General features: G+C 41.6%; 1 protein-coding gene across 1 annotated transcript in view; it reads left to right on the top strand.

Annotated features, from left to right (window-relative positions):
• The window catches only part of FARS2 (phenylalanyl-tRNA synthetase 2, mitochondrial), a 618,373-nt gene extending 615,207 nt beyond the window's left edge, over positions 1–3,166 (top strand). Inside the window, exon 10 of the mRNA XM_019830295.3 lies at positions 3,065–3,166. Coding sequence (XP_019685854.1) covers positions 3,065–3,116 — 52 coding nt within the window. The 3' untranslated portion in view covers positions 3,117–3,166. The remainder of the gene's footprint in view (positions 1–3,064) is intronic.
• The last annotated feature ends 11,810 nt before the right edge of the window (positions 3,167–14,976 follow it).

Here is a 14,976-nt window from a genome sequence, read left to right as displayed (position 1 = left end):
TCTTTACAATAAATAAAATAATGAATTTCTGTGAAATGCAAATGTGAAAGATGTATGTCAAAATATGTTACCAGCATGGCTGTGGAGTCTTGGCTGAGTCTCCCACTTACCCAGTCCTTTTTCTTCTTCAATTCACTCAGTTTCGTCTCCAACTGAAAAACAGATGTGGCGGTAATAATCACTTGCAAATGGACCTCCCAGGGAGAGATACACATGTTGGACCTTTGTACACTGTGACTTGCTATGCAAATGCATGGCATCATTGTCACAGTGCATGTGGTTTTGGCGGATAGCAAGAGATCATTGTCAAAATAACAAAATCCAACTCAGGTATCTACCACCTTTGCGTTCTTATATTGCTCCAAATGATTCTGTCCAGTATTTTTAGAGAGAGAATGCTCTAGAGGCCATTATGACTCTCAGAACAATCTGCTGAATGTTGTCTTAGTTCTCACTGGTTTTCATCACGTATGGTTACCTTATGGCCTGCCTGAAGCATACATCTAATTTTCTATATGGAAATGAACATCATTTTTATCAATTATTCCATTAGTTGCTCATCCCCCAGCTTGTGACCTTTCTCTCATAGATGAGAACACATTGATACTATAGGTGACAGACATTTCCCCCAAACCCAGGCTCTTCCCTGAGGTCCCAGCTCCTGCATTGATCTCTGGTCCCCGCTGCCTCCTACTATGGGGCTCTCTGCATCAGCACACATTAGCTTCTGACTCCACAAGAAGAAGAAATGGTACATATGCAGCCAGGGAAGACAATAATTTCTAATGTGGATCCATCCAAAAGGGCCCTAAAAGGAACATCTTAGCCTTTAGAGGGTCATAAATAATGAAGATAATTTTCTCATGTTTTATGCAAGTATAATTTTTTGGTTGTAAACAGTGAGATGATATATATGTATATTTCCTATCCCAAACTGTACACAATTAGCATTTGGAAGATTGTAATTATAGCTTGGTTGGGCTTTTTGTAGGTGCTAAAATTGATTTCTTGGCTGAATTATTTTGCAATAGACTTATACCACTAATTGTACACCTAAACGAAATTGAGTGTGAACAAATCGAATAACTTTAATTTTACCTTGGATAATAATTTATTGATGCAAATAAAACTCCTTAATTAAATCTGGCATAGCCAGGCCTGTAGAGGCCACATAAAGGCATTCTGTCACCCAGCTTTAGTGATTATTTTAATTTTAGAATAATGCTCTGCTATTCTTAGAGAGAATTGGGCATCCATTAAGGACTATGGCAGTAGTGCGTTGTTTGAATTCAGTATCTCCTTGAATCCCAGATGGATTTAGGGTAGCTCTTTTTGGAAGGAGTGTTACTCATTTTTACATTATAATTAAAGACATCCAAAATTGAAACTTTCATTACTATTTCTGAAAATAGCCTCCTCATTCAGAAGCTTCCAAAGTCTCTCAAAGCAGGAGGAGATGAGTGAAATGTGGAGACACACTTTCATCCAGATCAATACAGGTTAGATACTTGATCAAAGAGAAACCATTTATATAATTATATTGTTTCCTCAGGCTGCCATAACAAGCACCACAAACCAGGTGTCTTTGAAATAAGAGAACTGTATTATCTCACAGTTCTTGATGCCAAAAGTCCAAATTCAAGGTGTCAGTGAGTCCATGCTCTTCCTGAAAACTTTAGGCGAATCCTTGCTTGCTTCCTCTAGCTTCTGGTGCTTTGTTGGCAACCTTTGGCCTTCTGTGGGGTGCGACTGAATAATTTCAGTCTCTGCCTTTGTTGCCACGTGGAGTTCTGTTGTGTGAGTCTCCACATGGCGGTCTTATAGGGACACCAGCCCCGGTGTGGGACCAGGGCCCACTCTACTCCACCGTGACCTCATCTTACTTAATTACATCGGCAATGACCCTATTGTCAAGTAAAGACACATTCTAATGTATTGGAGGTTAAGACTTCAACCTATTTGGGTAGGTGGGGGTATAGTTCAACTCATTACAATAAGAAATAATTATGGTAGCACAGTTCCAGATGTCTACTCAAGAAGGCAAGCACAAATGCAATGAATAACTCACTGCAAACAAGAATGGCTTTGTACATTCTCAGCACCCTTTAATTCCAATTAAACATGGGCTCCATCCAATGTAAAAACTATTAACTATCATGAGGTATGTAAAAGGATATCATTAAATGATGGCAACCTCTTACTGTTTCCATAGATTAGGACAAGAAGGATGAGGATTTAACTATAGTGGGAAAGTGTTAAGGCAGAACATTTGTGTCAAAATGGCACAGCACTGCAATTCCCTAGAAGAGAATTCTGCACCGGTCTTCTTCTCTGGGATGTTTTGGCAAAGCAGAATGTTCCTATTTGCTAGAGATGGATTGAGAGGAGAAATTTCTAGAAGAAAGGGGATGGGTTGGCCCAAGTTTTCTCCTCCTTCTCCTCCTCCTCCCCCTTCTCCCCTTCCCCCTCCACCCTCCTCCTCCTCCTCCCTCTCCCCCCTTCCCCTCCTCCTCCTTCTTCTTCTTCTTCTTCTTCTTCTTCTTCTTCTTCTTCTTCTTCTTCCTCCCACTTTGGAAACATCTACTAGAGCCAAAACATGTGCATAACTTACTATCAAGCAATCCGAATTCTAGACAAATTGTCATGTGTGCACAATGAGACATAATAGCAAAAATCTGAAAACCACTAAAGTGTCTGTCAGGAGGAAAACAGGTAAATAAGTTAAAGGAATACTATGAAATGGTTGTATGGTTCCACCTGTATAAACTTCGAAGATACAATATTGAATGAAAACAGCAGGCAGGAGAATGGTATGATGGTATGTGTTGTTTGAGTCCTGCCTGTGCATGTTTAAAACACACATGGTGTATTTTGTTTATAGATACATGTGTGTGGTGTGGTGTAGAATTATAAAAACCTAGATCCTCACCAGATTCACCACTGGGGTTGCCTGTTGGGAATAATCATGGGCCATAGGACCCCATGCAAATGTGACAAAATGTTAACATTTTTCATTTTGAGTGGTAGACACATGAATATCTGCTATCCTTTTGTACTTCTCTAGAAATACAAGCAGAAGAGAGACATGTTTCCTGCTGGACAAGGCTTGTATTTAGCCACCCTCGTAGCCTGGACCCACTGAGGCAAGAATGGCAGGAACCTGGAACGTCAAAGGCCCTGCAGCTGTTGCCTGGACTTGAGTGGCTAACTCTCAGTTTCCTCAGCTGTAAAGCAGTGACCAAGGTAGTTCTGGATGTTGGGGAAACTGCCCTCCCAGTCCTGCCTCATTTCTCTGGCTCATTGCTGCAGCTTTCTTTCCTTTGCTCACTTTTTCCTCTTGCTTGGAACTGCCTTTCCATTTTTTGGCTGAAAGCCTGGGCATATTCATATTTAAAAATATTTTTAAAATAGACTTATACCATTTTCACCCATTTACTCCTAACCCTTTCCTTCCACCTTTGGTAAACACCAATCTGTTGTCTGCTTCTATGAGCCTTTTTCTTCCTTTTTTAAACTCCACATATAAGAGAGATCATACGATTTGTCTTTCTCTGTCAAACTTATTTCACTTAGCATAATGCCCTCAGAGTTCATCCATGTTGTCACAAATGGCAAGATTTCACTGTTGTTTTTTTTTTTTTTTTGATGACTAACTGATATTCCACTCTCTCCATATACAATAATTTCTTTGTCCATCCGTCCATTAATAGGTCGTTTCCATGTCTTGGCTATTGTAAATAATGCTGCAATGAATATGGGGGTGCAGATATCTTTTTGACTTAGTATTTTTGTTTTCTTTGGATAAATATCCAAAGAAACCATCCAAACCTGGATGGCTCAGTTGCTTAAGTATCTGACTCTTGATCTCAGCTTAGGTCTTGATCTCAGGGTTGTGCTTAGACCCCATGCTGGCTGTGAAACAAACAAACAAACAAACACCCTCCCTAATTATCTGGATAAATATCCAGAAGTGACATTCCTGGATCATATGGTAGTTCTCTTTTAACTGTTTTTCAATGGGTGTTGGTGGTTTCTTCTGATGTAAAGAAGGTTTTAATATGATGTAGTCTCACAAAATGAAAAGAAAAGCTACCAAATGGGGAAAAAGTTTTGCAAAGCATATCTGATAAGACATTAATATACAAAATATATAAAGTACTCATACAAACTAATAACAAAAAACCCCCAAACAATCTGATTTAAAAAAGTGCAGATGATCACAATATACATTTTCTCAAAGAAGAGAAAGAGGCAACCAACAGTTACATGAAAAGATAGTCTACATCATTAATCATCAGTGAAATGCAAACCAGAACCACAATGAGATGTCACTTTGCACCTGTTAGAATGGCTACTATCAAAAAGACAAGAGATAACAGGTATTGTTAAGGATGTGGAGAAAGGGAACCCTGTGCACTGTTGGGGGAAATATACATTGGTGCAGCCTCTGTGGAAAACAGTATGGAGATTCCTCAAAAAATTAAAAATCAAACTACCATAAGATTTAGCAATTCCACTGCTTAATATTTATGCAAAGAAAATTAAAATACTAACTTGAACATTTATCTGGAGCCCCATGTTCATTGCAGCATTATTTACAATAGTCAAGACATGAAAACAACTTAAGTGTCCACTGATGGATAAAAGGATAAAGAAATTGTGGTAGATATACACAATGGAATATTATTCAACCAAGGAAATCTTGCCATTTGCAACAATACAGAAAGACCTTGAGGGCATCATGCTGAGATAAGTCAGTCAGAGGAAGACAAATACCATGTGATCTCACTCAGATGTGGCATCTATGGGAAAAAAAAGAAACACCACTTACCAAGCTTATAGACACAGAGAACAGAATGGTAGCTGCCAGAGGTTAGGATTGGGAGGGCATGGCGAAATGGGTGAAAGGGGGTCAAAAGTCATAGACTTCCAGTTATAAATCAGACAAGTCCTGAGGATTATAATGTACAGCAAGGGGACTATAGTTAGTAATTCTGTATTGCATACATAAAAGTTGTTCACTTAGTAGGTCTTGAAAGTTCTTATCTCAAGTAAAAACCATTTTGTAACTATCTTTCGTGATGGATGTTAACCAGACTAATTGTGATCATTTTGCAATATATACAAGTATCAAATCATTATGGTGTATGCCTGAAACTAATATCATGTTACATGTCAATTATACCTCAATTTAAAAGAGAGAGAACCTGGGCCAGATCTTAGATTTTTTGTCTCTAAGCCACTAGTGTTTACAAGCTGTAATGAAATGTACACATATATATCTGTAAATCTATGCGTTCTCAATGGATCTGTTTCCAAATTCCACATTAAACAGTCTTATTCAGTCTAGCATAATTATATGGGCTTTGACACTAGACAAAATTGTTTGCATCCTCTCTCTGCTGTTAACCATTTCCACGTCCCTGAACAAACTGCTGAACCTGTTTATGTCTCTGTTTTCTTGTCTGTCAAATGAAAATAATAATAACTATCATGTAGGATTAAATGACATAAGGTGTTAATCAGTGGATCCCTTCATGCATTCTGAAACTATGTATTGAGTCCCTACTGTGTTCTAGGTGCTTTCCTAGGCACTGGGGGATAATTCATTCACTCTTCACTAAATATTTATTGAGTACCCACACTGTACTAGTAATTGGGAACCACACTGTATGAAACAGTCATGGAGATTGCATTGTAGGGGAGGGAGACAGACATTGAGCAAGATTCAATAAATAATATTTAGTAAGTTAGGTTGTGACAGGTTCTTTGGGAAAGTCCCAGAGGAGGGAAGAGGGTAGAGAGATGTGTGAGGGCAGGGGGCAGGAGGGATATTGCAACCTTCCCACGATGGGGTTCTTGACATTGGTGTCTGCCGTCAAGAAGCACACAGCCGAGTGCTCTTCTTCAGTACACAGCGGGCACAACTTGACACTCCATGGGTTGCATCTGTTGTGGTTGTTGATGATGCTTTTGTATTGAAAGAAAAACATCTGAACTCAATGCCATGTGAGCCTGGGTCACACATGTATGGTCACTGATCACTGACTCAGTTTACCAGCTGGCTCCTCATTGATTCATGACCCCTTTTGGAGTTTCCCTGGGTGAAATCTGAAACTGGCCACCATACTCAGAGGGCAGGGAGAGACTGAAGAAAGACTCAGGCCACTCTATGTTGGTAGGTGGCTGTTTTATTGAGCAAAGGGAATTTACATACAAGGTTTGTTTTGCTCAGCAGCAAGATGAATGGATCCCCACACCTGCCCACCACATCTTAAAGCCTTAACTGATTTCAGTCACACATGTCATGCAGGTGCTCTCAACACCACATCATTATCTCAAGGCTTTGTCCTTGGAGCATCTTCTGGGAGGAGGAGGAACAAGAAGAACCCATATTTCAAGGACAGGGAAAGGGTTGAGGACCCTCCCATTGACTGGGTCCAGCTTATAGGTCTGCTGGTGGTCACCTCTTCTCCATGACTTCCCCCAACCGTCTCAGACACACGCACCTACACAGACTCACCTCCTCCAGATCTTCCAGTCTTGCACCAGCATTTTCTTTCCACAGTGAAGGCAGTGGAAAAGACTGAATATTTTCAGAATGGCAGAGAATTGCTTTCATGCCTGCTTCCAAACCTGCACAATTTGAGAACTTGGGTCAATCCAGACCCAGAGCATATAAAATGCTCATTTTATGACTGTCATAGGAGTACAGACTTTCTAGAAAAGGAAAGAAATCCATTATCTCCCCTAATGGATGTTATAGGTAGCTTCTACTAAATATTGAATAAAACAAACTTAGAACAATCCTCTGTGCTGAGTTTATGATGCAGTCTATGGCTCCCATAAGGGAATAAATGATAATGGAGAGAGAAATATTTACCCAAACCAAAAGTGGGAGTCATTTACTTAGTCATTAACTGTGATACTGGCACAATGTTCAAATTATTGTGCTAAAATAATTCATTTCTTAAACACATAAATATCATCAAGCACATAATTTAAAACTTTCCATCTTAACTGTTCATTTAAAAGAAGAAAAAGATTAGTTAAATAATCCTAACTCAAATAGAGGTTCCTTTCAGGGAGATGGAAAACTTTCCATGGACAAAGTGACTGTGTGGACAAGTGCCAGAAGTAATAGGCCCTCATGTGAAGAGCTATTTAAGCATTGCTACAGGGCTTTCTCTGGGAAAGGTGTCACTGACTGAGTAACAAGCCCTTTACTTAATCTGGGCTCTCCTCCTTTGTTCCCTGTGCCTACCCTCATCCTCCCCTTCTCTTTCTCTGGGCCTGGGGTCAGCTTCCACAACCTCCAGGGAGAAGTCCCTGTATGCTCCAGCACACTGCTTCATCTTCTTTCCACCCATCTGTAAGGCTGATGGTCTGAGCTGCACCATGTTTTCCCCCATTTTCCCACACATGTATGTCTTGCTGTCCTCAGAAAGCAAGAGACAGAGCCTCCACAGCAAGGCGGTCACCCTTCCAATAGGTGTCCCCAGTCATTCTTGATACCATTATGGGCATCTTTTTGTGTTGAATAATTTGGTATGAATCAAAAACCCACACATTACTGTACTGTATTTTGCCACAAACTTTCCCAAGAATCTGTCTACTCACATCACAAGGCACAGACAGTCCCGCCCTTCTACCTGAGATTGCTTCTGGGAAAGAATACAAGGATTTCTAAATATTTGCTGTCATCTCTCTTTGAAACTACATAATGTCTTAAGTAGCTATAATTAACATCAGGAAAACAGAGGAAACCCTGAAGTTATCTGGAAGAGGGTCTTGTATTGACTGACCCAGTTTTAGGAGGATGGAGAGGAGGGTCAGGTTAAAATGACTTATTCTATTTTTCGTGGTTAAAAAACAATGTGTTTTCATGCTGGGAAAGTAGTCATTAAAAACAGGCAAAAGAAGAAAATAAAAACTACCAGCAATCCTGCTCCTAAGGTAACCACTTCTCACAGTTCAGTTGATATCCTTCAAGTCTTTTTGTATTCGCATATATCTGTATTTTCTTTTCCAATAATAGAGTAATTTTTAACAACATTGTTTTATAACCTGATCCAATTAGAAATATATTCAGAATATTTTCTGTTATTGGATTTCCTTCTGCATAGGATTCAGAATGACCGTTCTTCTTGGCTTCTGCCTTTTGGCCATACCCTGTGTCCAAATATGGTAGCAAATTCTGTTGGCTCTGCCTTCACAACAGATCCAGAATTTTGCTACGGCCTTACCCCTGGTGCAAGGCACCCTTGGAATATTGCAACATCTTCCTAATAGACCCTCCCCTTTTGACTTGTTCCCTTATGCTTGTCTTAAACACAGCAGCCAGAGTGACTACTTAAAAACCTGAGTCAGATCACGTTGCTCCTCTCCCAAGCCCTCTATAGACTCCTCCTTCCACAGACTAAAATTCAAAGTTCTTACTGTGATCAGTAAGGCCCTATACCATATGCCTCACCTTATTTACTTCTTTCCCTCCTGCTCACTCCACTTCAGCCACAGTGACTTCCTTGCTGTTTCTTGAATATGCTCCAGCCTTAGGGCCATGCATTTTCTGTTCTTCCTTTCTAGAATACTCTAGAACATTCCCTACCCCCAACTTGTTCCTTTGCCTCTTCCAACTTTACTTAGATATCATCTTCTCAATGAGACCTTCCCCAACTAGCCTATTTAATATTTTCTAACTCCTACCCAAACCCTTTCTCTATACACTCTCCATCTTCCTGCCCTGTTGGATTTTTCTCCACAGTCAACATCACTCTCCAACATACCAAGTATTGTACTTTTGTGAAAAATGTGTTACATTTGTTGCATTTACCCACCCTCCCCAACCCAGCATGCAGGCTCCACAAAGCCAGACTTTCTGTCTGTGTCGTTCATACATTTCTCTCCTATGGAACCATGCTTGGTACAGAATGAAGAAAAAGCATGTCACCTGTGGGTAGATCGTGGTATGTTTAAGCAGTCTCTATTGTTGGGCATCTTGTTGTAGCAATTTCCTCTCCTCTTATAGATAATGCAGAGATCCATAAAACTAAGTGCTTTTGCTCATACACTATTTCTTTAGAACAAATTCTCAGAATTAGGTATACATTTTTTGTTTTACAGCTTTCAATACATGGTGCCAATTTACTTTCCAAAATGTCTACATCAAAGAACTCTCATACAGCAGCGGTCCAAGTCAGTGACCATTTGTCCACACCCACGTCAACTCTGGGTGGTACCAGGAATCTCCATGTGTGTGTCTTCCCAATCCAATCAACAGCTTCTCAGGAAATACAATGAGAGGTTTAAGTACTTTGACACTGGGGTGAATGGAACTCATTGGACCAAAATTTTCCCAAGGCTGAGACTCTAGAGAGTAAGTGAGGTGGTAAAAGAGGAGGAGCATTGGCAGGGAGAGTGACTGTCTTGGGCTGACCACGTGAAGATGTAGCAGGGCCACCTGACCCTGCTATTGTCAGGCAACACTGAGACCATGATGTCATGCAGATGCTTGTCTGCATAGTTTTTCTTCTTCTTTTTTTAATGTTTATTTATTTATTTGAGAGAGAGAGAGAGAAAGAGAGAGAGAGAGAGAGAGAACAAGTGGGGGAGGGCCATAGAGAGAGGGAGACACAGAATTCAAAGCAGGTTCCAGGCTCTCAGCTGTCAGCACAGAGCTCGACACAGGGCTCAAACGCCCGGACTGCAAGATCATGACCTGAGCCAAAGTTGGATGCTTAACTGACTGAACCATCGAGGCGACCTGCATGGTTTTTCTTTTTTAACAGATTCTTGTAGAACACCTATTCTGTACAAAGCTCTGTGCCTGCCCCGTGCTGTTTGGACACCAAATGCATGCTGGTCCCTGCCCCAGAGAGAGCAGCAACCCAGCCGGGGAAAGAAGACACACTTAAATAACTCCAGAGTTATTCATCTGGCACTGCTCATCCCACACCTGACTGGTACATTTGTTACAATGAATGAACCCACACTGACACATCATTATCACCCAGAGTCCATAGTTTACATTAGGGTTGACTCTTGGTGTGATCCCTACAGCCTTGGCAAATATAAGTGACATGCATTCACTGTCATAATGATGAAGTTTTGGGGTGATGGGGATTCATGGGGTCTGGAGCCAGCAGCCAAGAAAGAATTCTTGAAGATGTCTTTGGTGCAAAAAGGCGATTTTATTAAAGCATGGGGACAGGACCCATGGGCAGGAAGAGCTGCATTGTAAGTGTGGTGGGGAGGGTGTTATGGAGTCAGAGAGCGGAGAGGGAGTTTCCAAAGAGACTTTCACATGCTAAAGACTTACTGGAGGCCTAGCTATTGTCAAACTAAGGTTGTTTTTCCCCCTAACAAAGCATTACAATTAAGACAGTTCCTGGACTTTAGGCTATGATGGGATTGTCCTTTCTGGTAAACTGGTGGAGACTCTTATCAGTTTAACCATTTGTTTTTTTGTCCTTCCCTGTTTTGGGGTAGCCTGGAGTGTCCAAGGAATATCAGACTTGTTGGGGTTGGTGGGGGTGGGGAGGGGTACTGTTAGCCTGCACTTTGCCCTCAGCTTGCCCCATGCTCCCTCATCAATAGTATCATGCAGAAAGGTTTCACTGCCTCCCAGATGTGCTGCATCTATTCATCCCTCTTTTCCTCTTAACCTTTCCCAACCTCTGATCTTCTTATTGTCCCCAAAATTTTGCCTGGAAAAGATGTCATAGAGTTGGAATCATACAGTATGTAGACTTTTCAGATTGGCTTCTTTCACTTAGTAATGTGCATTGAAGTTTCCTCCATGTGTTTTCATGACTTGGTAGCTCATAGTGCTGAATAATATTATGCTGTCTGGATGTAACAAAATTTATCTATCCATTCACCTACTTAAGGACATCTTGGTTGCCTCCAAGTTTTGGCAGTTATGAATAATGTTGTTATAAACATTCTTGTGCAGGTTTTTGTGTGAACATAAATTTTCAACTCCTTTGAGTAAATATCAAGGAGCTCAATTGCTGGATTGTATGGTAAGAGTATGTTTAGTCTTGTGAGAAACCGCCCAACTGGCTTTCAAAGTGGCTCACCATTTTGCATTCTCACTAGCAATGAGTGAGAGTTCCTGTTACTTTCAGCCAGTTTTCAAAACTGTCACATTTCACAAAGAACATGAAGCTTGAGAAGGACCTTGAGCTATGGGTGAATGAAATTCATGAATGGACAAAAGAGAAGAGAAGAGATTGTGGTCTGGAATCATGTTCTGGGAAGCTATGCAGCCCAGAAAAGACTTAGGCATGAAGAGGAATGATAAACAGATAATCCACTGACTACTCCCATGGGGACATATCATTTTCCCTTGAAACTTGGATGCTACTGCTTAGACCTCTCTGTCCTCAGCAAACTTCCCAGGCAAAGCTACTGGGGGTGTCTCCTTTGGGACAGGTGTAGTAAGGAATTTGGTTTCACCCAGAGAGATCTCACTTTTATCCCTGGCTCCTGGAAGGGAACCATTAAACCCTTGGAACTCCCTGAGTGATAGGACAGTCTTTGCTATCCAACTGAGCCCCTTGGACCACAGATAGCTTATGCTAATGGGTGGCTCAGGATGGGCCCCTCAGACTATGTGATAACAGTCCAAATTCCTTAGAGAGGGAGATGGAATTGAGTTCAGACCAATGGGCAATCAATCAATCACTCATGCCTATGTAATGAAGCCCCAATAACATCTCTGGACACCAAAGCATGGGTGGGTTTCTTTGGTTGGCAATACTCCTTGTGTATCCTCACACACTGATGCTGAGAGGGTGTCACCTCCTGAGGACAATGGAAGTCTTGTGTTTGGAAACCCCTGGACTCTGTCCTCTGTGTGTCTTCCTTTGGTTGGTTCTAATCCTTTCCCTGTAATAAACTGTAGCCATGAGTATAACAGCCTTCAGTGAGTTCTGTGAGCCCTTTCAGTGAACTGTTGAAACTGGAAATAGTTTTGGAAAGTCCCTGAATTTACAGATGATGTCAGAATCAAGGGTAGCCTTGGGAACTGTTCCTTCAGACTCTACAGCTTGACTGGCTCCAGGTAAGGCCCCCCTCTGCCTCTGTGCCTCCTCTAGACAACAAACAACTTTGAATTGTTCTCTATTTCTATTGTTCCACTGGAATCCCAAGAAATGGCCACATGCTGTTGTTGTTTATTGCAGATTTCAGAAATGGGTCTTAGAGGAAATAACAAAGTTCTTATCTTTAGTAGTATCCCTAACAGTCCATATATCATCATAATGTGGACTATACATGCCATATATATATAGAGAGAGAGAGAGGGAGGGAAAGAGAGAGGGAGAGAGAGAGAGAGAGAGAGGAGAGAGAGAGAGAGAGAGAGAGAGAATCTAGCAATGTGTGACCTGCATTCTGTGTGGTGTGGAAATGACACTTCCTAAAATAGGAAGGGCCTCTTTCCCTTGTGTTTTCCACATGGCAAGGTCATTTTGTGCATGAATACAGGTGGAGTCTTTATAAAATAAAGCCCAACTCTCCTGTTTGTGCTTCTTCTGGCCTTTCAGACTAAACAGATCCTTTACATTGGCAAAGGGCCGGACAAGCATTTAGTATTAATTAATTCTTGGAAGTCTCTAGGGAGAAGGTAAGTATTCTTGGGAACTGACAAAACGGACTTTTCATTAAGCAGGTAAAGCATTTCCCTGAGGCTTGAGCTTTTCCACCTCAGGAGTCCCCCTTGCACGGGGCTGGCCCAGGGGCATCCTGCCACCCCAGTGCCTGGGGGCCCTATGGACGAGGGCACCAATGTGCCGTGTGTGTGTGTGTGTGTGTGTGTGTGTGTGTGTCTTAACTTTTACTTTCACTGACAGTCTCACACCAGGCTTTTCAATTCTGGTGTTTTTCCCACTTAGAACATGAATCTGACCAGTTATATTTGGATGTTCAAAAGGAGAACCTACTGGTATCTGTTGCTGACATAGAGTAAAATTTGCTTGGGTTAAATGTCTGTCCTTGGCGACTTTCTACTGTGTTCCAGGTAAGTCTTTTATCATTTTTGAAATGTACATGATGACTTTTGCCTGCTGGAAGCTGTGTTTGCTTTCTTCTCTTTTGCCCTTCTCACCTCATCCCCTGCAGACCCATATTCCTCAATCTAGAAATAGGCTGGAGGCACTGAGGGGGTGGGGAGAATCCTGTGTCAGAATTTGCACTGTCCGTTGAGTGTGTAAATAGAGCAGTGATCCTGCTATCCCTTCCATGTGTTGTGTGTTTATCACACTTAGATCCAATCACAGAGTTTGCAGCTAAAGGGACTGTAGATGCCACACTACCCACTACTCACTTATCACAGTGACTTTGCATCCACTTTTTGTTGAGGCACATCTGTCTCATCCACTATGAGACAGAGGCTTCCTGTTAGTCCCAAATAGGGCTCTGCACATTCTAATGCTCAATGTGGTGCATAGTTCTCTGATTTACCAATATTCACTTCTCTGCTAATTTTGGATTACAATTTTCCACACTTTTGAATTTAGGGATGGCAAAGTGATGAGCTCCAGACAGACATGAGAAGAGAAGTGAGGTGTGTCCTTCTGGGCTAAGACATTTAGTTGCCAGAGTTTACCTTATTGCCCGCCCCCTCTCTTGTGGGGAATAGTGAAGCCTCACATAGAGGTGCAGGTGTCCTAAAATGGTGTATAGTAATTTTTTGGAGAAAAACCTCCTTGCCACCAGCATCCATCTTGGACATGTAGCGTGAGGGGGAAATAACCTTTCAGTGTGCGTAGCCTCTGAGATTTTGGTGGTTTTGTTAGTATAACCTAGCCTAGTTTATGGGTTGGCAAACTACTGCCTATGGGCCAAATCTGGCCCCCCCCACCTGTGTTTATAAATAAGTTTTATTAGAACATAGCTACACCCATTCATAAACATTCATTATGGGTATACATACAGCTGCTTTCATGATGCAGTAACAGTGATGAATAGGTGTAACACAGCATGGCCTGGAAAGCAGAAAATATTTACTATTTGGCCCTGTAAAGACAAGGCTAGCTGATACCTGCCTATCCTGATTGAAATATTCTGTAAAAGCTTTTAAATAATCCAATCGACACTATAAAAGGTTGAAGCCCAAAATTGTTTCCAAAATCATGTCAAATTATTTTGCATGATAATCAGAGCAACTTAATTGGCAAGTATGTATCAAGTACCGTTATGTGTCAGGTTTAGGGAGAATGCTTTCTCCTTGGGGCCCTCTATGTTCAGGGGTGGGGGAATGTGCTCCCCTTCTTTGTAAATTTGGGAAATAAGGACTGACGCTGGGAAGGAGGCTGTGACAAGAGAAAAAAAAAAAAAACTCAAGGACTCGGCAAGGGATTTCTCACTACTATCTCCACTAAAATTCACTCACTGATTCATTCATTACATATGTTATAAGCTGATGCCATTGATTGAGTCCAGAACAGAATAGATGACACTAAGAAATCTTGAGGCAATTACAATACACCATGGTTAAGTGTTAGGATGGGAGGGGCACAAGTTGCCCAGGGAAGGTTCTTCCTTATTCCTATCCCTATTCCTACCCTTGACCCAGCCAAAGTGGTAACTGCTGAAACTCCCTGAAACTGAAGCCGGGCAAAGGCTAAGAATTGGTGACCCACTAGCTACAGTACTTAGGAATTTCCTTCCCTCTGGAGAAACTCTGGAGCAATCTCTTCACAACCACATCGGATGGATGGCGGATCACGTAGCAATTTCTAGATCCTTACTTTAGCCAGAACCCCGCCACTAAGGCTTGTAACACAAAAGAGCTTTCCCCATGCATATCTGCCTCTAGCTCTTTTCATCTGATGGAGAGAAGCATCCTATTGATCATGACAGCACAAGGAACTGTGATTTTCTTTTTTTCAGGGGGTGGGGCTCTTCAGTTGGGAGGGAAGGGCTGGCTAAGCTGGGTGGCAGGTAATTGAGCGGTAGAGACACACAAGCTGA

This window comes from Felis catus, chromosome B2, assembly GCF_018350175.1.
Source record: "Felis catus isolate Fca126 chromosome B2, F.catus_Fca126_mat1.0, whole genome shotgun sequence".
Taxonomy (NCBI): domain Eukaryota; kingdom Metazoa; phylum Chordata; class Mammalia; order Carnivora; family Felidae; genus Felis; species Felis catus.
This window is presented reverse-complemented; position numbering and strand designations above follow the sequence as displayed.